Consider the following 26,359-nt stretch of genomic DNA (forward strand, 5'->3'; position numbering starts at 1 on the left):
TTGTCCTTTATATTTTTGTGCAGTTTGTGGAGAATGTTACCCTAAAATTTCAAGCTATTTTCTAAATGTTTTCTAAATGCTCCCTTCATGTCATTCAATCAAAAATAAATAACATCAAAGTGAACATAAGGACTTGCCTTGTTTCCCTGAGGAAAATGCTCTTTATTTATTTATTTTTATTTTTTAAACCCACCACCTCTTAGTCCGATCTGTTCAATGGGTCATAATTGATATGTGAAACACCACAATTGAACCATGGACGGACACTTAACAACCGCACAGAGTTGGTCCAAAAAATAAAAAACCATCCTCCACTGCACTGACTGTACTGAAGGAGATGGAGACAAATGGACACAGATATCAGGTTCATAATGCTAAGTCAGCAGACAGAGAACAGCGTTGGATTGCATCTGAAAAAAAGGTTATGCTGAGCTTCTGGCCAATCATTGACAGGAGAAACAATGAGATATTCTTTCAGCTGAAACGTGTGTGTCTAAAGTGTGTGTTTTCCTGTCTGTCTCCTGTGGTTTTGTGGAAACAGGCAAAGAAGGTGTAGGTGCGTGCTTGCCTGAGGGTGTGAAGATCCATTTGTAGGTGATTGAGTTAGGGTGCGTGTGTGTGTGTGTGTGTGTGTGTGTGTGTGTGTGCGTCATTGAAAAGGAGAAAGCAGGGAGAGAGGGGAAGGTGAAAGAGAACGACAGACAGAGAGAGAGTGAGGAATGTTTTTCATTACGTAATCTAATCTAAGTGGCTATTTTTCTTGTATAAAACCTCCGTTGCCCTCCATGAGACCGCTGTCCTCATCTGTCTAAAAGCACTGAGTGAGTCATGCTGTGGGTCCACACACACACACACACACACACACACACACCAAGTCATAGTGAGTCAGCCAAGACCTGCAATAGACGCTGGCCTCAATGATGAATAATGTAATAGGGAACGGCATATAAACTGCTCAAATGACATGTGAACTCGGTGGACAGTAGACATATGGATGATCCTGATGGACGCACACTCACACACAGAAACAAACACGGTGACGTCTTCACAGGACGTGTGGGCAGCTGGACTACGAGCTGGTGAACAGGTGGATTGTACTTTGACACCCTGAGGTGCAGGTTTCCTTTGTCTGCATGCAGAATATTCAGCAGAGGGACTGTTGCTGGAGTCAATCTGTCAGTGAAGCAAAAGTTCAACTTTTGGGGTAAAGACTTCATTCATTTTTGGCAGTATAATATATATATGAGAAGATTGATACCACTCTCATGTTTGTCAGTTGAATAAGGCTTCATCCTGCAGCTTCCACCACAACTTGAAAAATAATTTCCCTATATTCTGCATATGATATTCAGAACTGTAAATGACATTTAGAGCATATCTATACTTGAATTTCCATCCAAATGTAGGGCAAATATGAACCAAATTATCATAAAACAGACATAATTAAATCTGAGTTTATGTGCTTTTCCGTCCACTACTGTTATGCGAACATCGTGAGTTGGTTTTTTTTTGGTTCCCAAAAATTCATTAATTTGTGGTGCCATGATTAAAGCATCTGCCACGTCAGATAGATTTTCTATTTTTGAAGCTGGACCGTTCAGTATTGAAATACTGTTCAGTTATTAATTTCTCGACACTCTCGGAGTGCAGAGCTTACTCTGGGCACAGATGGAGCAGCAGAACATTATGTGCTGTGAAAGTGAAACTATAATTCTCTGAAAGTGAACCTCTGTTGAGTCTAAAAGTTTCACTTGCAGTTTCACAAAGCATTCACTCACAGCAGTTGCTGCTCTTATCCACCGATCTGATCTGATCAGCTCTGAATGGATCAACTGATAAATTATTCACCCTGCGAGTCACAAAATGCTGCTGAGGAAGAAAAGAACTTGCAGAGAGCTCGACCTGCGCCTCCTTTACCAACTTACAAAAACTTTATCAGTCGTAACCACCATATGACGACAGTGCAGAGCGGCAATGATTACCTATAGCGATACACACAATGGGACTTAAAGGGACTAAAGAAAATGTGCTCCCCAACCTACCCAATCTACCACAACAATGAATAGAGAAGCTCCGATTTCAGTTAACACACAGATTCTCTGATCAGGATGCTTTTTTAAAAAACCTTTATTGCTGATTTTTTTTCTTTACAGTTTTCAGTGATGATGATAATGGAAATCTGCAGAATTCTGTAGATGTAGTGGAATGAGAAAATGTGTAAATGGTATCATCAGTCTATCTGAGAGGAAATAAGCCAAGAAGATAGAGAGAAATAATTTAAAACAAAAAAACAAAACAAAACAAATACTTGCTTGATGGGATATGAATGCTCTGAATGCTCCTTTTATGTCAATTTTCCTGAGGCTAAGTCCATATAATAAATATTTGGCTTAAACTCTCAGGCTCCATGTCCTCATGAGCCTTTACATCATATATACAGCTCTTCGGTGAGGAACAACTAGACGTTTTGTGTCACAAAAATGAAATATCCCTTTGAGGCATCTCTGTCTGCAAAAACATCTTTGTAAAGCACATGGTTGCAGACGAAAGCCCCCTTTCAGTCTAGACTTCTTGGTCAAAACCATTCACCCCTCCCTCTGCCACCCTCACACCCCAAAGGGTGCATGTCACAGATTAGTTGATCATAAAACTGTTTTCAAACAACTTCCACGTAACAGTTTATTTGGCATAATTTGACTGGGAAAATAGTGTTGTATCTCAATAATTCTACTTAACTTTAATAAAAAAGCAGGCAATTGGTCCTCTTTGCGTAGACATCATGAAAAAAAATGGGTCCAAAAGAACCCAAAGCTGACCTCCAGTCTGAATGTGTGTGTGTGTGTGTGTGTGTGTGTGTGTGTGTGTGTTTGTGCAGAAGTCGGATATGGTGATGTTCCACTGAAACCTTCACTAGTCACAGAGAATTATACTGCAAAAACAATGTATTAAGTGAAGAAAAATCAATCTCGGTGAAAGTTCTGCCTCCTGTTCTGGTTTGGTCAGCCTCATCTTGCCATCATGTGCTGAAAAGGGCACCCTTAGCCACAGGGCGATGCAGTTGGGTGTGTACAAGGAAAAACTCAACGGCTCCACTGTCCTCTCACAAATATTTCTTTAGAACAACAGGAAGCACACAGACCAAAAGATGAATCACACACAAAACACAAACATAACCAAACCCATGCAAACACACACACTTAAATATGCAAAGCCAGCCTCAAGGCATAAAGTGAATTAAGTGACTTCTCAGCCACAAGTTTTGCCAATGAGTCTCCTTTGAAAAGCGTTTTTTGTTTCAATTTAAGCATTTAAATTTTGCTTCAATCCAATTGTCCAACATCTCATCTTTGAAGTACATTTTGTGATGTACTTTTATGGCAAATAAGGAAGGAGGAGCACAATGCAGCACAATGTTGGTCAATTTTAACCATGTAATTTACATCACAATATTTGCTAGGTAGACCTTTTTACTATATATGGATCACCAAAAGCACGCTACTGCCCCACATGGGACCCCAGGCACCTCAGGGATCCCAGGTTGTTTTGTTGCAATTCTTTTATTAACTGCAAATTTGGTTTGGTGTTTCATACCAATAATGCATAATTAAGCAATTAAATGGTTAAGGCATTTTTGCCCAGGAGGCTCTCAGACAGGTTCATCGGGTGTGACTAAAGTGACCAAATAAAGAGAGCACATGTGTGCGACAGTGTGCAGGATTTCCTGGATTGCAGGTTCTATTTCGTTTACACAGTTGATGATCCTACGAACAGGACTTTCTGCAATGGTGTGGGAGGAAAAACTAATTTGAAGGACACTATAACAAATTAGATAAGATTAGAACAAATTTGGGGGTTCCTACATCTGGGGATTATGGCACATAATACATTTGTGACAATCTATTGAAAAATGGGAATGTGGTTGGCTATGAAGGCAAAAACATTTGAGGAATAAAGTTTCATTTTGATTGAAAACCGGTCAGTGTGTTTTTAAGTTAACTATGTTTTATTATAAATGTATTATATATTAATTGTTGTTTAAAAAAACAGTAGTAGAAGACAATGAGCAACTTAAAAAAATAGCACAAAAATGTAATAAAAAAAGAATAAATAAAAAGGAATGACTTGAAAAAAAGTGCTAATATACAAATGTGCTCATATTTCCAAGACATGACACTGAACACATAAATATTATTATATTTTCTGACAATTTCCTCTATTTTTTTAAATACACTTCTAACAATTTATCTCTCCTTTTCAAAAACAAAAAAATTGATTTTCAGGTCATTTTCTTGTCATCTTTTCCTAATTTCTTGCAGTTTGCCAGGCACCTTATGCCAAGTTGGTGATTGGCTTTTTTCCCTAGATTTTTCTTTTAAAAGAAACCAGTAGTTTTTTCAGATTTCAGAGGTTTTAATGCTTGTAAAAGGAATCTGAACGCAGCACAAGAAAGCTGGTTACGGTCCATGGATTAAACAGGCTGAAGTCTTGGTTATGATCATGGATGTACTGTTTGAAGAGACCTGGATACAGTGATGAATGCGGGGATCTTTGGAAGTTTGGAATTAGAACAGCCTGAACATGAATAAGAAAAACTTGACCGCATAGGACTTTGACAAAAATAAAGACATTTAGCTATACCATAAATTAATGTAGAAAATGCACAAACTGATGCTTGGAAACTCACCAGAATGGAGGAAATTAAATGTTTCATGCTCAAAGTTTTCTGGCAAAGGAACCCCAGCTCCTTCCATCCCCACATTTCATACTTGTCCCCAGCATTACTGAAATGAAACCTACACCCTTGCTGATAACACACATTTAATATAATTAATCTTGGTGGGGGTGTAAGTCGTGTTGGGGCTTGTAAATGTTTGCTCCTGCACATCACCACATTACAGGCGTTTAATTGACTCCTAGTGGAACATAAAGTTGATTAGATCTGGGAAAAGTGAGACCACTGTACCATCATGATGTTGATAAGAGCTGGAAAAGACTGTGAAGCGCATCGCAAACTGATTGTGAACGGGTTTCTGGGGGGGACTCCTGCCAAGACAGAGAGAAAGCTGTCATCATCATCACAGCAGACCGAGGAAGTGTGAAAATAGGTCATGATACTTAGATAAACATGTAGATCTTATTGAAAAGACTCCTTTGTATATATCAGCCAGCACTTCCATTATTGGAGAGTTTCTTGACATTATTTATTTCTCGCGGTGGCTGTGTAAGAAAAGGTGAAGCTGGCTTGGAAGAGAGCCGCGTGTGTATGTGGGGTTTTTTTTCCCGGTAATAACCGAGTCATCACCTTGGCCGGTGTCCAGCCAATGCGGGGCGGAAAGGAGTGGCAATGATCCACAGGAGTGAGGAGAGGCGCTGCACTGTGTCTTTAAGCTCCAGTGAAATCCATCAGGGGGAGTCATTGTGTTTGTGCGCCCAGTACAGTGCACGGACCTGTTCTGGGTTATCACTGTAGATGGGATCTGCTGTTTTCTTTGCGCTCAGGATGGTTATGCCCGCAATTGAAACGCATGGAGTAGAGTAAAAGAAAGGCTTCAAACCCGCGTAATCATGAGATGCCACTGGGTTGGTTTTGTCTCATATTTCGTTTTGCTGCCACTAAAAGGTAGGGAAACCATCGAAACGTTGCTTAAATGTTGCTTTGGTGTGTCTGCTCGCGACAATGACTTTATAGTTACCCTATTATTTATCTTCACCTCACAATAGTTTCATAAATTATATATTAATGCCATCATATTCCAAGGGACACGAGAACTTTATGCGCAAACGTGTACTTCATGCGTAAATAAGACAAATTCTAGTCTATTTTTCAAAATTCTTTCTCGCCTTTTCACAGAGTCTTCTCTTTAAATAATTTTTGTCTCCAGATTATTGACTTACGCTTTTAAGTGTCACTATTTCATTTCTTTTCGCTCTTTATTACGCTAATTCAGGTGTGAACAGCCGGGAAAAGGCGCACGTATCATTGCGCGTTTTTAATGCTTCTCTTACATTTTCCTGGAAGAGTGTCTTTACATTGTTTCTGTAAACATGTATAACACACACACACACACACACACACACAGAGAGAGAGAGAGAGAGAGAGAGAGAGAGAGATGGCGTTTAACAGTGTAGTGTGAATGACCTGTCAGCTCATGTCTGCAGATCACATAATTTGCATGCGTGTGTCAAGGTGCAGGAGATGCCTATGGGCAACCTCTCAAGGCAAGGCAGGCAACAGGTGTGTGTGTGTGCGTGTGTGTGTGTGTGTGTGTGTGTGAGAGAGGTCGATTAATTATTTATCCCACCGAAATAAAAGAGATTAGGTTGTGCGCCTTTGCGCGGCATCAAAGAAAGAACAAAGAAAAAGCCAGCAACATCTTTTTAACACAAACACATCCAGCAGCACCTTGACATTTAACCACTCTCCGATGATAGCTTTGTGTTGAGTCATGTACCAGCCTCAGGTTTAGTTTGACACCGTTTGTAAACCCAAACGGTAGAGCATAAAGTCTTACAAACACAGCCTGCAAAAATTACTGTATTTTTTAGGAAGGGGCGGGGGGGCTTTTTTGCATCCACATGCTTCTGCCTCTTGCTTTCTCAGCCCTGAAGGCACAACAGTCACATGAAAATCCTGTTCTTGAAATGGCCCTTATCATGTGAAAATCTGCAAATTCAGATAAGGAAAAGCTGGAGGGGGTTGACCATTGGGGTGTACACTGCAAAGAAATTGTTTGTTTAGTTTACTCATCTTAAAGGGAGTGGATTTAGGGGGCCTTAATGCATGATTACTCAGCGGGTAGACGGCTCATAAGTATTGATTGCTCAGTTGAGCCATGGTGGTTTGATAGCACTTTGTCCTAAGGGGCTCCTGCCAATCATAACATCCCATTTAACCATCACATTAGGCACATCTTGGCTTTAGAAAATTGTGATAGGGATTTTCTAGCATTTTATACACTTGACAATTAATGGATTAATCAAGAAAATGATCTGAATACTAGACAGAAATGAAAGTTAGCTGCAGCCCAAATACTCTTAGCCTTTTGCTCTTTTTGTTGATTTCTGTTTCGTTCTTGCTTTGCTTCCAAGAGCTTGTGATTCATCAATGTCAGCATTACTGAAAGCAGTTTCCCCTTTGTGCCAGATCTTTACCCAAACTGAACCCTTCACAGCGTCAAAAACAGCATCCAGGGCTACTGTATGTCAACCATATTGTATGTACTCTGTTCCAGTTTGGTGTCAGCCAGTCATCTCCCCCAGCGGGCCTCACATAGTCGTCCCCAAGAGGGACAGGCTGGAGCTGCGTTGCCATGACAATGCCACGACGTCTGGAGCCCCGTCCAGGTTGAGGTGGCAGAAGGAGAGGGGTCGTAGGCTGGAGGGCGAGGTGGAGGAGGGCGGAGTGGCTTATGTCAAGGTGTCGGCAGCACAGGCCTACCATATGGGTCGTTACGTGTGTGTCAACAACAGCACACTGGAACACAGCTCCATCTATGTCTATGTGCGAGGTGGGTGTTTGAGGTGTGAGGAGGGGGCAGGCATGTGACTGTGTGTCCCTCTAGTAACATCAATTTAATTCAATTGTATTCATAAAACCCAATATCAAAAATCAAAATTTTTCTCAGAGAGCTTTACAATATACAACATCCCTCTGTCCGTGGACCGCAAAAAATGGTATAACCACAGGAAAAGCCACTGAAGAGGGATCCCTTTCCCAGGATGGACAGACGTGCAATAGATGTCATGTGTACAGAACAGGGCAACACAATAAAATTACAGAAATACATGTTACAAAATGATATATTGAGGGACAGAGAGAGACAGAGAGAGAGATGCACAGCAACAACAATAACAACAAAAACAACTATGACAATAGTAATAGATATATAAGTTATAATAGTAGTAGAATAGTGAATATGATATATGTATTTATTAATACATAATACAATATCTATGTGACAATAATAATCATGTGTAATAATAGCAGAAGTATGATTAATAATAGTAGCAGTCTTAGTAGGCATCAGGCAGGACCACGGCAGCAACACAATGACCCACGATCCAGGTGCAACCTCGATCTGTGGGAACTTGCGAGACAACGGAGCAGAAAGGCTCTGGAGAAAAAGGCGAGTTAGTAACATGCATTAATGAGTTATGAATATTTGTAAATCGAGAGACTTAGAGAAAGAGAAAGGAACTTGGTGTACCACAGAAAGTCCTCCAAGCAGACTAGGCCTTTATCAGCCTAACTAGGGGCTGGTTCAAGGCAAGTCTGAGCCAGCCCTAACTGTAAGATTGATCAAAAAGCAAAGTCTTAAGTCTGCTCTTAAATGTGGAGACTGTGTGACAATCCAAATTTCCCTTTCATCTCAGACCCCCAGAATGCCTTTCAGCGCACAATGGTAAACCACATCCTGGTGCGTGCAGGTGAGAACTGCACCATCCCCTGTCTTGTGACTGACCCTGAGGTCTCCCTCCTGGCCTTGGAGACCTGCGATGGACGACCTTTGCCCCCCGGTATGAGTTACCACAGCAACATCCAGCGAGGTGTCATCATCAGCAAAGTGAAAAAGGAATATGAGGGCTGTTTCGTGTGCGTGGGACAACTAGGAGGAGTCAAAGTGACGTCCAGCCAATACACTGTGGACGTACGACTTGGTAAGCGAGACATATAATGGACAATATTTCCAAAGCTATAAGTCATGTCGGTTAAAGGGTTTCTTACCAGTGTTTTCTGTGTGGCATAGCTTTACTAGATTTGTCATTTGGGTGATAATTAAGCTAAAAGGGTAAAAAGAGGGATAAAGTGAGTGCTGTCATAGAGAAAGTATGTGAAGGCAGATCCATAAAGTCAGAGTAACAGTCACCGGCTTGTGAAAGGGATAATCAAGGTTTTCCTCTTGTAGCTTCCCTCTGCTAGTAGGTAGAGATGTGGACTCGAGTCACATGACTCAGACTTGAGTCACACTCGAGTCACAATTAATTTAGACTCAACTTACTTGTGACTTGAATTAGTTGTGACTTCACTTCAACATGAGCCGTTTGACTTGAAAATGCTTGAGACCTTCCCCCAAGCCCAAAGATTTAAAAAAAAGAGTGTGCCATGAATTAATTAATTTCTTGCATCAGCTGACCAATGAAGTTGATCAATAAAAAAACAACAATGAAAAATGCAATTACAAAAAATGTGGGTCAAAAATTATAGATGAAGATGCACCAATTACCAGCTTTGTTTGACATAAAAAGTTGCTCAAAGAACGCTAAGTTGAGGCTAATATAGTTAGCGAGTAAATAGCTAATGTTAGCTTAACAACTAAGTAACTTTTTCACAAACTTGTTTTAATGAATAAATACAAATTTTAGAAAGCATTCAGGATTTTTGTCAATTCAAAATATTATTACTCTTTTGTTAAAATGGCATTACTTTGAGTGAAGACTGCATTATGACTTGTTTAGGACTCGGTCCTCAGTCAGTCTTGACTTGGGACCTGACTCAGACTTATTTGTGGCTTGCAAAGCAGTTACTTGGTCCCAACTCTGGTAGAAGGTAAAACCAAATGATTTTTCTTTATTAATGCCTTGGGGAACTATAATAAAAATGTTCAAATATGAGCGTCAAAGTAAACAGGAGAGTAAACAGAAAGTAAAGCTGTCATGCCAAATAACCTCACAGCTGCTTGTTTAAAAACCAGGGTTGGGCTTCTTGATGTTCATCGCACAGCAGAAACAGTTACTCTGGACTTGTGATTGATAGACAAATGATATCTATATGTAAACGTTTATAATAATCACCATATAATCATGTTTGTTCATAAAATAAAGTATTAGAAGGTTAAACTTGATCACCAAAGTCAGTAAGAATCATCCTCCGGGGACCATTAAATGTCTATGCAAATCTCTCCAATATTTGTTGAGATGTTCAGTCTGGATCGAAGTTGTGACCCAGCAGACCTGCTTGCATAGCTACAAGTCTTAATCAGAAACCTAAATGCATCCTGGCAGAGATCAGTCACAGCAACTATCCACATTGCAAATGTGTTTTGGCAAGAGAGGTTTAGCTCATAGTTTGAGCTATATTAATTGGAAATGTACCGTAAAAGCATTCAAAGTGTACGTCAGTTGGAAACTGATCATGTTTCTGTTTGGCCTGCACTGCATCAGCATTTTGGTCCGCAGTGGAGAGAAGTCTAAACAGAGACAAGCTGGGAGGAGTCGGGGCGTAGTGTCCTTTTGATTGATGGAGAGAGGGAGTGAGGCAAGAGACGTGAGGGAGGGAGGAGCAGAGGGATTAGAGTCCCACACTGAACAAAGCTTTATAACGGTGCATGAAGGCTGCGTTTGGGGTAAATAGAATTACCGCAGTGTTCGTCAAACAGAGGCCACTGGAGTAACATCCACAGGCGTCTCTTGTCGGAAATCATCATCTGGTTTATAGACACATGTGAAAGTGTCAGCAAATACTAGACTTGTGTGCATTGTCATTAGTGTTTGTTTGTCCACTAATGCATTTCCTGCCACTGAACAAACAAGAGTCACACACCCTTAAGGGTCTTTTATGATAAAATACAAATAGGATTGTTTCCGACTTATAAATAACATTCAACCAATAGCGTAAATGAGCTAATCAATTAGTCATGATCATGTTGCTTCTCTTGATCCAGTGCCAGAGGTGCCTCCAGTGATCTCGCTTTCCCAGAAAGACACCGTTATTCTGAGGAAAGGAGAGCAGTTTGAGATCACCTGTAGCTCTGTCAACATCAACCCGGACTTCAGTGTCAAGTGGGATTTCCCGTCAACAGCGGTGAGATTGATGATTAGCTTTTCAACGTTTTTATATCCGGGTGACTGAGTGTCAGGATGTGGAAGTCTGTTTGTTTCTATCAGGTTAACTGACATCCTTTACAGGACAGTTACCCTCACAAATCCAAGAAACAGACAGATATCCACACTGGAGTTTAATTCTTTGAGGGCTGTAGCTTCCATAGAGGACACTTAGATCATACCCAGCTAGCAATTTTTGATTCTAAAAATGTTCTGAGAATGGTACAATGCAACCAATGCAGTGTTTTGGTATGGTAAGTTTCTTTTAGTTCCCAGAACATTCTCCTCAAGTTAGGGTAACATTCACTATAAACATCAAAGGCCTGGTTTCAGGCCTTAATAACATGTTCTGAATGTTGCTTTGAAAATGTTCTTCCTTTGTTTTCATGGAACATAGTGAGCTTGGTTGGGGGCAGTAGTATTTTTAAAATCCTGGGTACAGCCCTTCAGCTGTTTAATATTGAAGTACAACTGCGAGGAGAGTGTATGCTCACTTGAAAAACTGAAGCATGACATGTCAAAAAACATTGGATTTTTGTGATGTTACACTCTTCACCTTTGCACTCCTCACCTTTGTCCCCAATGTCCTGCAGCATCCTAACGAATCCAACACCTCACACATCCTGCCCGGTTCCCGCGGTTATCAACGTGCCACCTCACTCTTGATCACAGCTGTCAACCTATCAGACTCAGGTGATTACCGTTGCCAAGCCCACAATGAGAGAGGCACCAGTGAAACTGCACTGCAGCTTGATGTCAGAGGTGAGCGTTGAAGGTAGTTTATTGGTTTTTTGTGCATGCATGGGTGCCTACAGGTGGTCAAACGCACCCACAGACCCACACACAGATCTACCCACCACTGTTTGGGCTCCTCTAAAACGCCACCACTCCTCCTTCACAGTATTCACAAGAATGTTCACTGTTGGTCTGAACAGAAAAAATAACAACAGTCAACCACTTACACCAGTGTTCACACCCAGAATTACATTTTTTTAGGACTTATGCTCTCTAATTTGCATAGAATGCAAATTACTTTGCAGACGCCTCGGGGAAACAGCTATCATTATTCAGAGCATGTTATTATTATGAGAATGTCTGAAATTAGTCTAGACATGACAAAGACACACTCACAGCACACAAAATGTGCAGCAAAAGAGAAGAATGTTCCATAAAATCAACAGTGATTTGCCATATTTCCCCAAATTATTTGTTCTAGTCATGTCTCTGTGTTTGTTCTGTTAGTACAACTGACAGCTCAAACATGAAAAGTGAATTTAACTGTGTCCTCAACAGCAAAGAATGAGCACTCTGTCTACAAGCTGGACTCCCCAGTTTTCAGTAGTGATCTTTTGTTTACAGTTTGTAACATCAGATGGCATGACTATGGCACGTTTAAGAGTTTACAAGTCGAATTTGCATGATCATTTGATGATTTACAATCATCACTGAAATACTTGGACTTCACTTCAAACTGGAGAGGATTCTGGGTGGGGAAAGTCCTATCAAACATCACCCTTAACACCAAACTAGAGCTTCCCAGTGGACGGCAGATCAGGCTGTGGTTGAACTGTCAGCTTCCAGGTGTTAGTGTGTTGGATTACGTTTATTATGAACAGGGCACACCAGCAAAAAAGGAGTCTGGCTCTCAGTAAAACTTCCATGAATGTATATTGGTAAAAGAAAACACATGTATTGGGTACATTTTTGTCATTTGAAGCCTTTTTTTAAAAAAATTCTGGTTAAGATGCACAGCAACTATTTTGTTGCTCTTAACTGCATACCTAAAGATGAGTTTAAAAAAGGTTCATCCAGACATTTTGGAATATTGGGTGCCACTAGGGGAAGTAAATATAGACCTACAGAGCCATAAGACATTATCTGCAAGACATGATTTCTGGAAAGAGACATAGCTGTTGACGTTTTCAAATGTGTGGGGTTTTTTTGTGCCCCAAGCCGTGTGCCATTTGGTTCCATTATATTGGAGAGAAGGCAGACATCTCTACAGATGATATCTCCGACACTCTGCAACTCACACCTAAAAAATCTAGACTGATAAAAAGCACTACAGGCAAGGGGAAAAATATGGTCTTTTGAATTCGGGGTGAACTGTCTCTTCAAGTGTGTATATTTCTGTTGCCCTCCAGATCAGGGCTTTATCACCATGTTAGGAACTCCAGGTCCAGTCCAGGCTGATGTTAAAGAGGGGGAGAGCCTTAGCCTTAAAGTTGAACTTGATGCCTATCCTGCTCCCCGCTCCCTGTCCTGGTCTTACAACAGCAAACAGCTCCTCAACACCACGGAGCACGTTATCACCATCCACCGCCGCAAATACAGGTACAATCAGTTTACAGTACAACTCCAACTACACATACGCATTCAGGCACAGAACTTAAAACGTATGTTTGTTTTATCAGACTCTTCAGCGAGCTCAGACTAGTGAGGGTACTTGGATCTGAGGGGGGGATCTACAAGTTCTCAGCCCGCCATGAAGACGCATCTGTCGATCATTCATTCCATGTGTACGTCAACAGTAAGTGGCTCCCTCAGTTGCTTTATTCAATTAAAGTGTCGTAGTATTTTTTCTATGTTGTATCTGTTTTCTATCTACAAACTTTTTTTGTTGCAAGGTAAACCGGTTATTGTCGCCCAGGAAGGCCCTGTTGATGGACAGGTGCGCTGCATTGCCTCTGGTTACCCAGTCCCTAAAATAAGCTGGTACTTCTGTGAGCTGCCCCACACCAGGTACGTGTTAAACATATTGCACTACTCTCATCAAAAAAGTGTTTAAGTCTAAGTAATAAATCAGAATATGTAAGACTGCAGCGACAGCAACTGTATTATCATAACCTGGATGTGATCCGCTGACATTTTTAACATTTGTCTTGCTGTTCCACCAGCACTGTTTCCTCATTTTCTTTATCTATTGAGATACTGTCTCAATTCAAAAAATATATTAATAGATGATTTGGCGAGGCCATAATTATAGTATCTATTGAGGGGGACAGATCCCCCATTCAACTATGCCCACTAATGTAAATATGAATAAAAAGAAAACAAATTTGCAGCTATGCACCACCATCCAAATAATCATTAGCAAATGTAATTATATTCACAAATAAACTTAACAAATTGCAATTATTATTACAACTGGTTCTACTATTATGATGTACTGCAGTTCTGCGTAGGATTTGTCCAAATGGTGTTGCCGTACCCCAGCTCAAGTGCTGTTGTTAGGTAAAATCAATGTCAAAAAACAAAATTTTTTGACCCTTATTCATCAAAACTTTGAGAACCCATGATCTTAGATTTTTGTTACAAATTGCTCTGAAATGGTCAGTTTAGCTGTTTCTAAAATTTCTCCTGGGAGGGAGAAACAGATAGGAATCGTCACGGAAAATTATGGTGGAATATCTGTCTTTACAAATGGGTCAAATGAGCAATTATTGTGATAAATCACTGCATCACATTGTGTATAATTACATTATTTTTCATTAGGTTTCATTTTCATGTTCCCTCTATTCCACACTCAGTTCAATTTCATGTCAATTTAGTGATATAAACAATAAGATACAGAAATAAGGAATTTTAATGCATTTAAATTCATCTATCGAAATATGATGAAAAACTTGGGACTCCTTGGTTGTTATGGTGCTCACACTAAAAGCTGTAACTGAACAGCAGTTGGACTTTCAGACCATTTTACTCACAATAATCTCCAACACCTTCTGTTGTTTTGTCTGGCAGCTCCTCTTAGAGCAGCAGAGGCTCATGGGAGCTGAACAAGTTGGTTTATGTCATCTCATAGTCTCATTAGCATTCAGACAATGACACCAGCTGGATTTTGACTGTTGGAATAAACAATAGAAGCATTTTAGAGAAATTTTATTCGCTTAACAATGGATTAAATTTTTTGCCTAAACAAATAGTTAAGAGGCGGAGCTGGTCGTAGTAATGTTATTATTATGCTAACACTTTTTTGATGTAGAACTAAAAGAAAAGAAAAAAAAAGGATCTTAAAACAGCTTCCAAACTGCTCAACAGGTGCTCACACCTGCCAAATGCCACCCAATGGGAGACTCCGGATGTCGCCATGGTCATGGAGTCCACCTTCGGCCGGAGCGAGGTGGTGAGCCGACTGAATGTGAGCAAGGAGCACGCACACTATCACACTCTGGAGTGTGTGGCGAGCACAGAGGGGGAAGAGGCCTACACACTGTTCTCCATCAGTGGTATGACACACACACATATACAATATATATGACACCTGCCATTGACCCTGTGTGTGCAGAGGCCAGGTTTGCGGTTACTGGGTGCAGATTGAATGAGATTAGTGTATGCTGACTATGCAGGCTGGGATTATATGGTGTAGACCCGCTAATCCTTGTCATACAAACAAACACCACTGCTGCAGCAGCTGTCCGTCTTGAGAAGATAGTTCAGTTGTATGGGAAACTGAAATCAATAGTCAGTGTATTAAGCACTGTAGATGTCAGTCAGCATGCCCCAAGTTTGAAGAAGCAGTCTGCAGTCTGACACAGAAGTTAAGTGATGCACTGCTGTGGATGGAGGTTGGTAAATAAACATATTTTAGCCCAAAAAAAATCCCAACTAAAAACATCAACATTTGTTTAAGTGTACTGAGAATATTTTCATCACTGTACCTTTCTGTCAGACAGTCTGTTTCAGCTGGGAAGCTGTTAATAGTTTAAGTTCCCTATCTATGCCCTCATCAAAGCCCCCATACTCCACCAGAGAAAAACAGTTATTCAGATTCACATCTGCTGTATGTTTAACATTGACTATTGATAAATACTTCATACAACCCCACTTCAAAAAAACCTGAACTATCTCTTTAAGGCCAGAGGGAGAGAATGAAGAGGACCGTGTGTTCTGTATACTTTAATGTAATTTCTGATTACTCTGTGTTTCCTCTCAGAACGCACTGTCCCCCATAAACTCTTCACTCCTCTTCTATCTGGCATGGTGGCCACTGGCATCTTCCTCAGCCTCGTCCTGGTGGTGCTGTTCTATAAATACATGCAGGTAAGATGGGACATAAATCATCACAATATCATTACTGCAATGAAGAAAGGGTATTTAATTTGGGTGGGTCATAAATCTCTAATAAATCACATAAATCTGTCACCATTAATCCCCTTCAAACCCTGTTTAAAAATGCTCATACTTCAATGTGAAATCAAGTTCATCTCCCATCATTGATATGCAGTTTGCATATCAGAAAAATAAATGGTTGCAATAGTTTCTGGCAAAAGACCCACTATCATTTACTAATGACTCATGCCTCCATATTTATTATGTTATGTTAAAGTTATAAGTGTATTTCTTAGATCAAACTATTTTTTTTTACCGCATTTGGTAACGGTGTTCGGCAGATATAAGTGGAAGTATGTCCTTTTTAATCAATATGAATGTGTCCTAATGAATTTGAAATGAATCAATCAGCTATTCAAAGTGCAGACGTGCTGTACAGTAGTTAAAGGCTTTTTTGACACTGCAATGGAGCCATTTATGTGCCCCCCACAGCACGCTGCTCTTACTGCACTCAGATGAGTCAGACTCCTTGAGAAGTAGTCTATGAATTCGCAGTGGGATCATCAGTCTCGACACGGGCTGACAACCAAAGTGCATGGAGTAATGTAAAATTAAACAGAATCACGGTCTGTGTATGAATGCCCTCTTTCCTCTTCGAACTTTGACAGAAACCAAAGTTCCAAATCCAGTGGAAGGTCATTGAGAGTATCCATGGCAACAACTACATATACATCGACCCCACCCAGCTGCTGTATGACTCCAAATGGGAGTTTCCTCGACAGAAATTACGATTTGGTATGACGGCATACATGTTTGTGTTGCTAAACATTGTATGTTTACATGTGTGACAAAGCACATCTACAGGCATGCAAGTGTGGAAATACTATGTAGCACAGATACTATTCGAAGCAGAGTATTTTAAATCCCTTAAATCATGTGTTATGGTGATCTTAAAGGGACAGTTCACCCCCCAAAAAACAGAAATATATTTTTTCTCTTACCTTTAGTGCTATTTGTTAGTCTAGATTGTTTTGTGTTGCACTTGGAGTGTTGGAGATATCGGCCGTAGAGATGTCTGCCTTCTCGGTAATATAATGGCACTCAACTTGTGGTGCTTAAGGTGCCCAAAAAATACATTTGAAAAACTCAGCAGTAATGTCTTCATGCAGAAATAATGACCAGTTGTGAGCAGTTTAATGTGCAAACTATTTTCTCTTTACCAAATTACACCACCAACCATATCACTGCATGGAAGAAAGTGAGCATCTACTGCTAGCTCACCTAGCACCCCTGAGCTAGCTAACGTTACCGCTCAGCCGAGGAGGACACTTTCAATGTTTAAATCTCGCACTGTCGCACCGTCGCACTGTCATCCATGATTAGATGCACACTTCTTTCTGCACAGTGATACAGTTGGTGGGCGTAGTTTAGTAGAAAGAAAATAGTTCTAGATTGATACATAGCTCTACAGGTAAGGAAAAAAATATATAGTTTTGATTTTTGGGTGAACTTTCCCTTTAAATTGATTGTAAAATGCTGAAGGTTTATGATTGTGTGTGTGTTCCCACAGGTAAAACACTGGGTTCTGGAGCTTTTGGAAAGGTAATGAGGGCCACAGCATATGGACTCTGCTCTGCAGATACTGTAACAACCGTGGCTGTTAAAATGCTTAAACGTAAGTGTCTGTGGGTCTGTTTTTAGCTTTTGCTCTGCAGCTGTGTTCAAAACCATTCTTTTGTTCTCTCATTCCTTAACTACATAACTTTGTTTCTAATGATAATACCCCCAACAAAAGACAGTGATTCTAGTGTTGGGTGCATCCTTGTTTTTTGAATGTAGCAGCACACATATACCTGCCATGGGGTTTCACAGCGTTAAAGACTTAAAAGCAGTAGAGGGCAATTTGCAAATTTTTTACACAATAGTCAGGGCTAATAAATTTCCCGATCTACTTCAGAAGAAAACAAAAAAACATGATGTTTCTTTTTGTAGATACTTCTCTTAAATGGACTTGTCAATGAAAGATAATACGATAAGAGACCACACTATTTAGTAAAGATAGAAATAAACATTTTTGCATAACTAATAAAATCGGAAAGTATCAGGTCTCTATCAAGGACATTATGAGTATTTACCGGGTAGTGCATTATAATTCAGCAATTTCTGCAGCTTTTCTTGTTGTTGGTACACTACTTTGAAAAGCAAGATAACAAATGTTTTTATCTCTGTTTTGTGAGTGTATTTTTTCCACTGCTTTTATCATTAATTTCATTTTCAGTGCTTTTATCCCTAATGTCTGTGCCTCGAACTATTGCCTGGTTGGAGTACAGATTAAAAAAAAAAAAAGCTTTTATGGCTAACTGGCATATTTCCAGAAGTTTTGCCCTGTCACACTCAAATAAATTTAAAAAAAGTAATAATTAATACACATTTATTCGGTATACAGTATTAATTATGTTACTTCTACACATATAAAACAATGGACAGCAAATATTGTGTGCTACCTGTTAATTAGGGAGTGATCTTGGACACAGTCTGCCTGTTGCAGCAACATATGTGACGATGTAAGAGTTTATAACTGTCCCGATGATGTCGTCCCAGCCAACGCTCATTCTACGGAGAAGGAGGCGCTGATGTCAGAGCTGAAGGTCCTCAGTTACCTTGGAAACCACGTGAACATTGTTAACCTGCTGGGGGCCTGCACTGTCGGAGGTGAGAAGAGCAGAGTCGCCACAGACGCTGCATTTATTTCAGTTTAGCTGGATTTTGTTGGGTGCAGACACTATAACCATCTCACATTTGCGCGCTTTATTATATATTTATTGACTGATTTTGTTTTACGGTTGTAGAAATTGTTTGGAGAGGTTGCTGACTTGCTGCTGCGCCCAGCCAAAATTGATCTCTTGTTACAAATCAGATATTGGATAGTCAGTATGGCCCGGCTCCGATATGAAAACATGATGCCGTCTGACGTGTCACAAATTTACGAGGCAGCTGTTCAATACCAGTCTAGCCCTCAACATTGATTATAATGCAGTGTTTAGATTGAGAGTCCACACAAGTATGCAAGTCTGTTATTAAGAACAAAAAGCTGAATACTTGGGAATGAAAAATCCTAATTTTAAGATATCGACACAAGTTTGTTCGATATGTTATAACGCAAAAATATTGAATTTAAACACAAGTTGCCTTAATGCACGTCACGTCTTGTCTCGAGTCATGTGAAACATGTGAAACAAATCACCGCAGTATCAACCTGATATCATCTTCCTTTGGCTCGTTATTATCAGAGCTTTCTGTGTCTCTTTTCATTGTTGCGCTGCTGTCATATGCTTTCAAAAACCAGTCAGTGAGGTTTCTTTTCATCTCTGCATCCTGTCAGGCCCAATTTTGGTGATCACAGAGTACTGTTGCTATGGCGACCTCCTCAACTTCCTGCGCAGAAAAAGAGAGTCCTTCTTAAACTCCCAAGTTGGTGATGGTTACTATCGCAACGTCTCAAACCCAACAGAGCCTGCAACAAGGTGTGTGCAGTATGAGCATGTATTCAAACTGTGATCCAAAAATGGTTACCTTGTCAAAATTAAATGTTTATATGTGTGTGTGTGTGTGTGTGTGTGTGTGTGTGTGTGTGTGTGTGTGTGTGTGCATGTGCAGAGAGGTGACCGGGGCAGGATACATGCCTATGCGTCCCTCTGAGAAAGAAAGTTCTTCCCACTCAGGTACAAATTCTCTCACTCTACATTTCCTATTGTACATTTCAACAACACACCGAGTGCCTCACCTACTGCACAAGTCTGACAATGAAAAATGTATCTAGATGACATCGGGGAGCTGTCTCTGGACGCTGAAGATCTCCTCAGCTTTTCCTACCAGGTGGCCAAAGGAATGGAGTACATTACTTCAAAGAATGTAAGGCTTTTTACAGACCGTGGGCTTATTTATAGAGTCATTACGGACGAGATTTAAAGTGCTGCTGCTAGTTTGTAAATCACGCCATGGCATAGAGCCAGCAGGCTGCGCACTGCTGTCAGCTTATAGTATGCATAGAAAGGAACTAAGCATGATGAATACATCATGTGCTGCACACACAGGGATGCAGCTTCCTTTAAATTGATGTTGACTTTGCTCTAATTGAGACACCTTAAAATCTGAATTAAAACCAGCATTGATCAGTTTCTTGTGTTACGTTCAGATGTCATTCACAAGGGGCTAAACCTTTGAAACCAGAGCAAACTGGTTCTTTCTTTTAAAAACATGGCTAAAAATATAATGAGCAACTTGGGCAAGAGTTGTCCCGCAAATTGCAAGAAATTAGGAAAAGCTGACATGAAAATGAGTTTAAACCAAATCCAGAAAAAAGACCAGAGAGGGATAAAAATATTAGAAAATAACTTTTTTTCAAGCCAAGACTTTTCCTTTCATTCATCAATTTATTTATTTTTACCATTTTCCTTTTCGTTTCTTTCTGTGTGCTAATTTTCAGGTCATTTTCTTGTTAATTCCGTACTAATTTTAAGTAATTTCTTGTGAAGATGCTTACAGCCTTCCTCCCAAGTTTTTAAAATAGAGATTCAGCCGATTTTCTCAGGTTTCAAGGGGTTCAGTTAGGCTCTTTTATGCATCATCATGAGGTCTGTAAATGCCCTAAAACACTACTAAAAACTATAATCCCTTTGTTTATTTTTTTTTTCCATTTTATTGATGATAGATGATAGAACTGCATTTCTATCAGCCAAGTATATGGTTATAGGCCATTTATTAATTATATAAAGTGCTGTCAATTTGCCTTTTGTGTTGTGTTTGGAACAAGTTTAACTTGCCCCCCCTCATTTGTACATCTGTGCTCCATGTCAGTCATTTACTGCAGAAACCAGTTACAATGTCAATACGTGTGTGTGTGTGTGTGTGTGTGTGTGTGTGTGTGTGTGTGTGTGTGTGTGTGTGTGTGTGTGTGTGTGTGTGTGTGTGCGTGCGTAGTGCATCCACAGGGATCTTGCAGCCAGAAACATTCTGCTGACTCACGGCAGGGTGGCGAAGATCTGTGACTTTGGCTTGGCACGAGACATCACCACTGACGCCAGCTATGTGCTCCGGGGCAATGTGAGTGTTACTTTTTTCTCACTGACTCTTTGTCCTTCCTTCCTCTCTTCCTTCCGTTCCTGTCTTTCCAATAGCCTGTTTGTTCAGTCAATGCTCTGAAATCTAAAGATAAACATTTTTTTTTTTTTTTTTGCAATCGTAAGATAAGCTTTATTTCTCTTCTATTTCTAATATTAGAAATAGTATAGTAAATAATATTTTTTCTATTATTTGAATTATTTAGACAATAAGTTAATTTGATTAATGGTAAATTCATACATTATATTGTACGCTCCGCTTTAAGTTAAAATTAGAAACTGCCTAATATAGTGCACCTTCCCTTAAGGTCAAGGATGGTTTAGATTGCAGAGTGATATCAGAGATGTGAAGCGACAAATCACCTTGCTGTGTCTTCTAGGGGTCGACAGATTTTTAGACTGGCCAAGTATTGTGGCCGGTATTTGGCATCTTGCTGATTATCTGTATCAGTGTTTTATTTTAAGCCGATGAAATAAATTAATTAAAAAGTACAAAGAAAGTGTCAGCATGGGAGGAACTTTTACTTTGTAAAACCTCAGGGAGCTATTTTTATTTATTCATTTTTTTATTCAAATTTTCACTTGTAAAAAAACGTTGCGGGGAACTTGCTGTATATGATGTCGAAAGTCTTTGATTAAACATCCTTTAAAGCATTTAAACAACATTTTGTGTTGGAGTTCAATATCGTCGACCCCCAGTATGTTCAGTTGAGTGTCCTAGTGATGAGGTGGACATTAAAGTGACAGAGACACTGAGAAGACACTATCCCCTCGCTGTCTTATCCACAGCACCAAATACATCAACTTATAAAGTAAAGGCTGCAAGAAGGCACCCTTACACAATCATAAAAGACAGAAAAATAAGCAAATTTGTAGCATTAAGTATCTGATATAAATTAAATATTTGAGATTTTTGCTTGAAAAATTGCAATGCACACTTAATCGATATGAAAATAGTTGACATTTATTTTTCTGTGGAATCGAATTTGAGTTTTGCATGAAAGAAAGGAATGAACAGAAAATCTGCCTGCTCAGTGTCTCAGCTTTGCTCTTTAACATCCCACATTTAAAGATTTGTACATTTTTTGTAAAAAGACATTGTTCTTAAAAATGAAAAAAAAAAAAAAGGAGCTCCTGTACGTTTCTCTCCCCTGCAGGCTCGCCTGCCGGTCAAGTGGATGTCCCCCGAGAGCATTTTCGACTGCGTCTACACCTTTGAGAGTGACGTGTGGTCCTACGGCATCCTGCTATGGGAAATCTTCTCTCTGGGTAACATTTCCAGTCAGAGTGGTGCTGTTGCATCTGTTTCATAATGTCTGAGCCATTACTTTCGTCCGTTGTGAGCTGACTGGGGCCTTATTAGTGGCTCTGATGATGCTCTTGAGCAGCGACGTCACTTAGAGGAGCAAATACAAAATCATACTGATTATGATACATCATGTAGCTCCAGAAACCTGGATAATTAAATTAATCCACAAATTTTTTCTCCTCCAAAAATGAGACATCAATGACACAAAGTTAAAGTGTGTGTCTACTGTGTGTCTGTACTGCAGGTAACAGCCCGTACCCTGGGATGCAGGTGGGCTCAGTATTTTATAGGATGATTCAAGACGGCCACAGGATGAGCAGGCCAGAGTATGCTCCCATCGAGATGTAAGTCTGTGCTTTGTTTTAAAAATGTCAGGATTTGTGAAAGGTGTGAAGCAATGCAATGCAGACACAGAGGCAGGTGAATGAATTTTAAGACCCTATCATGCAGATGCAGAGGCATACAGGAGGCATGGAATGATTTAGAGACCCTATCATGCTCATTTTTGGGATCATATTTATTTGTTGGGGTTCTGCAAGAATAGGTTTACATGCTCTAATGTTTAAAAAAAAAAACTTCATGTGTCTCATAGCTTCATGTGTGTGTTTCTGTACTGAGTTGTTATCCTTTGGTTGAGGTTGAGGCAGACATTAAAAAACAGTGAGGAATAAACTGAGAAGACGTCCCCCGTGCTTTTTCTGACCCACAACCCTTTTGGTAATTTAACTTAGAGTTAAGGCTGGAGGAAGGCAGCCGTACACTAAGAAATAACCAAAATCATCATACAAACAAGAGGCAGGACAGAAGATTGAACATGAGGAGCAAAACAGCAAGCGAGCACAGAACCAGAGAGCACAACAGACAAACCAACTGAGTGAGGCGAGGACAGGGACTTAAACATTCAGGGTGTGATCAACTAATAGAACACAGGTGAGGAGCAGAAAGGACAGGAAAGCAGACAGAGAGAGGAGGAAGGCACAGGCTAATCATGCACAGGTGAAACTAATCAGAATCAAAACAGGAGGGAAAACACACAATGGAGAGGAAGTGGAAAGGCAAACATAAAATTCAAACTACAGAATAAAACAGGAAATACAACACAAAACCAACCCATAACACAAACAAAACATTTTGTTAGTAATTAATCTGTCAATTATATTTTCAGTTGATCATTTTGTCTAAAACATGTCAAACACTGAAGAATGCCTTACCCAATTTTCTAGATTATAAGGTGACATCATCTTTTTGTTTTGTTTAACCAACAGTTCAACATAAAATATATATATATTATATTATTTATTATATTATATATATTATATTATATTATATTATATATATTATATTATTATTATTATTTATATATTTTAAAAAGCAAGAAATCTCTACAACGGAGAAGCTAAAATCAGAAAGCATTAGGCATTTTTGCTCAAGGAAATGATTCAAATAAATGGCCAATAATTAAATGTTTGGCAATAATTTTTCATCAATCTACTGTTTAATTAACTGACTAATTGTTGTTAACTCTAATTATAGCCTGTCTATTTTATTATTATGTGAAATACAGTACAATCTAAAGCAAGAATAATTTCACACTTCTCATCTTTGTTTTTTAATATTTATTTATATATTATTGCTGGATTATTTTATCACAGTCCTGCAGGTTTAAACTAATCTCAGTCTCACCTGTGCAGGTATGACATGATGCTGTCCTGTTGGAACCACGATCCTTTGAAAAGGCCTTCCTTCAGGAAACTGGTGGAGAGGACTGAGCTGCTGCTGTCAGAAAATACCCGGAATGTGAGTTCCATCTGCTCCCAACATCTCAGTCAGCTCTCTACCTAATAAAAGGGGGGGAAATGATTAGTAGGATGCAAGAATGTCTCATGAAGCCAGTGGAGAAGTGCCAAAAACTGCAGTTCCTCTAATGGCACACTTGAGGCTTGCTCCAAAAATTCAGTCAGTCCCCATAGACCCCAAAGACAAGTCCGACTTAATAGCATTAATAAATATGTTTACACAGCCTGGTACAAAACAATGGTTTAGGTCTCCATTTAGTCTACATTTTTAATGCTTAAAATTAATGCATTATTTTAAAAAAAATTGTCCAATAAAAACTTAATAAGTACGCCACATATATATGTGCTGTTCTTCAGGTGTACCTGACTCTGAGCAGTGCTCCAAATCAGCCGGAGCAGCAGAGGGCGCCATCGCGGAGGCTCAGCTCAGTCTGCAGCACCACAGCCCCAACCCAGCCTTTACTGCAAAACACAGCTGACGTCTTCCTGGACTATGTCTAACACACACATGCACATACACACACACACACACAAAAACATACATATGCACATACACACTGCTATAAAACACACAACCCCCCCCTACCTCCCTGATCATTCTCTCCTTTTACCGCACAAACATCAAGAGCCAAATACACTGTAAACTAATAACACATTCAATCAAACTAACTCTCAAACGCTGGCCTTTCTGCATCACACACACACACACACACACACACACACACACACACACACACACACACACACACACTCTGTATATATACACGGCCCTGCACTGGGCTCTCAGTACTGGCCTCTATCTAATCTCCCCATTGGCGTATTGATCTCTGTAGTAGGTATTTCAGGTGCACGTCTATATAAAGCAGACTCCAGCACTAACCGCCCATCAGATACAACATCCCCCATCAGCAGCGGGAGGAGTTTTGGCTCACATTCAGCCTTAGATTACATCTTAAGATGCTTTGGGGAAAACAGAGACCTTTGACTGAGGAACAGATAAGCACAGATGGTGCTGTGATGAGTGGACTGTTTTTTTTTTTAAATGTGTGTCACATTTGTTTCCCCTTTTACGAGAATATTTTGTCATTTTGTTAAATATGAATAAACGCCACTTTCTTGGAGGGTTAGATGAGAAGATTGATACCACCCTAAAATCTGTGCAGTAAGTTTGGAGGATAAGCCTACAACCGTTGAGCTTATCTTAGCATAACGCCTGGAAATGGGGGTTAACAGCTAGCCTCTGTCTGACAGTGATTAAATCTGTCTACCAACACTAAGTTCACAAATGAACACAATATATCTGGTCCATTGATTTCTGTGAAAAAGTGACAATATGTGGTTTTTGAGAAGTTATATGTGTACTATTTCTTGGCTGGGAGCAGTGATTTCCCGATGTATTTGCTGGTTATTATTTGACCTGAATTTATTCCACATTTTTTTGTCTTTGAGAATTAATAAGAGGTTCGCCTATACACAGCTTGATGTTTCAAATAACACAACTTGTGTTGGTATTACAAATGTTTGTTTCATGCCTCCGCGCCAACAATAGCCATAGTTGGTGGCATGACGTTTTACATTATGCGTGTCTGTCTCATTTTCGTGAATGCAAAATCTCAAGAAAGTCTTGAGGGAATGTTTTCAAATTTGGCACAAATGTCCACATGGACACTGAAGAGATTTTGATGGTCATAAGTCAAAAATCACTGTGACCCCGTCTGCCTTATTCTCATGAACATGGTATCTTAAAAAGACTAGAGAGAATTTCTTTAAATCTGGCAGAAACGTCCACTCGGACTCAGCAATGAACTGATTAGAATTTGATGCACAAAGATCAAGGTCACTATAACCTTGTGTCCGTCTCATTCTTGTGAACGCGGTATCTCAAGCATGCTTTGAGGGATTTTTTTTCTTCCAAATTTGGCACAAACATCCATTTGGACTTGGATAAGAGAGAGAGACTAATTCTTCTTTTTCTCTTATTAGCTTAAAAATAATTCATCCATCTTTTCTCAGGAGAAAAGACTTGTGAAGCATTACACTCAGAAAAGAAATAGTTTCACACAATTGCCCATAAAACCACCACTTTTCATTATTTTTACAATTAAGTTATTTTTGAGGTGCTTGTAGGTAGATTTCTTTCCCTTAGAACAAAGCTAGGCTAGCCATTTCCCTATTTCCAGTCTTACCACTAAGCTAAGCTAACTGGCTGCAGGCTCCAGCTTCATCTAACTCTTGGCAAGAAAACAAATGAGCGGATTTTC

General features: G+C 39.8%; 1 protein-coding gene across 1 annotated transcript; it reads left to right on the plus strand.

Moving 5' to 3' along the window:
- Positions 1-5,444: 5,444 nt before the first annotated feature.
- Positions 5,445-25,911, plus strand: kitb (KIT proto-oncogene, receptor tyrosine kinase b). Its single transcript, XM_042484839.1, has 21 exons — positions 5,445-5,620; positions 7,233-7,508; positions 8,374-8,658; positions 10,662-10,801; positions 11,415-11,583; positions 12,966-13,155; positions 13,236-13,351; positions 13,449-13,563; positions 14,863-15,050; positions 15,758-15,864; positions 16,542-16,668; positions 17,444-17,548; positions 18,475-18,585; positions 19,256-19,397; positions 19,531-19,595; positions 19,694-19,785; positions 20,854-20,976; positions 22,151-22,262; positions 22,547-22,646; positions 23,994-24,099; positions 24,456-25,911. The coding sequence occupies exons 1-21, from the start codon at positions 5,566-5,568 to the stop codon at positions 24,597-24,599; spliced, it is 2,868 nt and encodes a 955-aa protein (XP_042340773.1). The 5' UTR covers positions 5,445-5,565; the 3' UTR covers positions 24,600-25,911.
- The last annotated feature ends 448 nt before the right edge of the window (positions 25,912-26,359 follow it).

This window comes from Plectropomus leopardus, chromosome 4 (genome assembly GCF_008729295.1).
Source record: "Plectropomus leopardus isolate mb chromosome 4, YSFRI_Pleo_2.0, whole genome shotgun sequence".
Lineage (NCBI taxonomy): Eukaryota > Metazoa > Chordata > Actinopteri > Perciformes > Serranidae > Plectropomus > Plectropomus leopardus.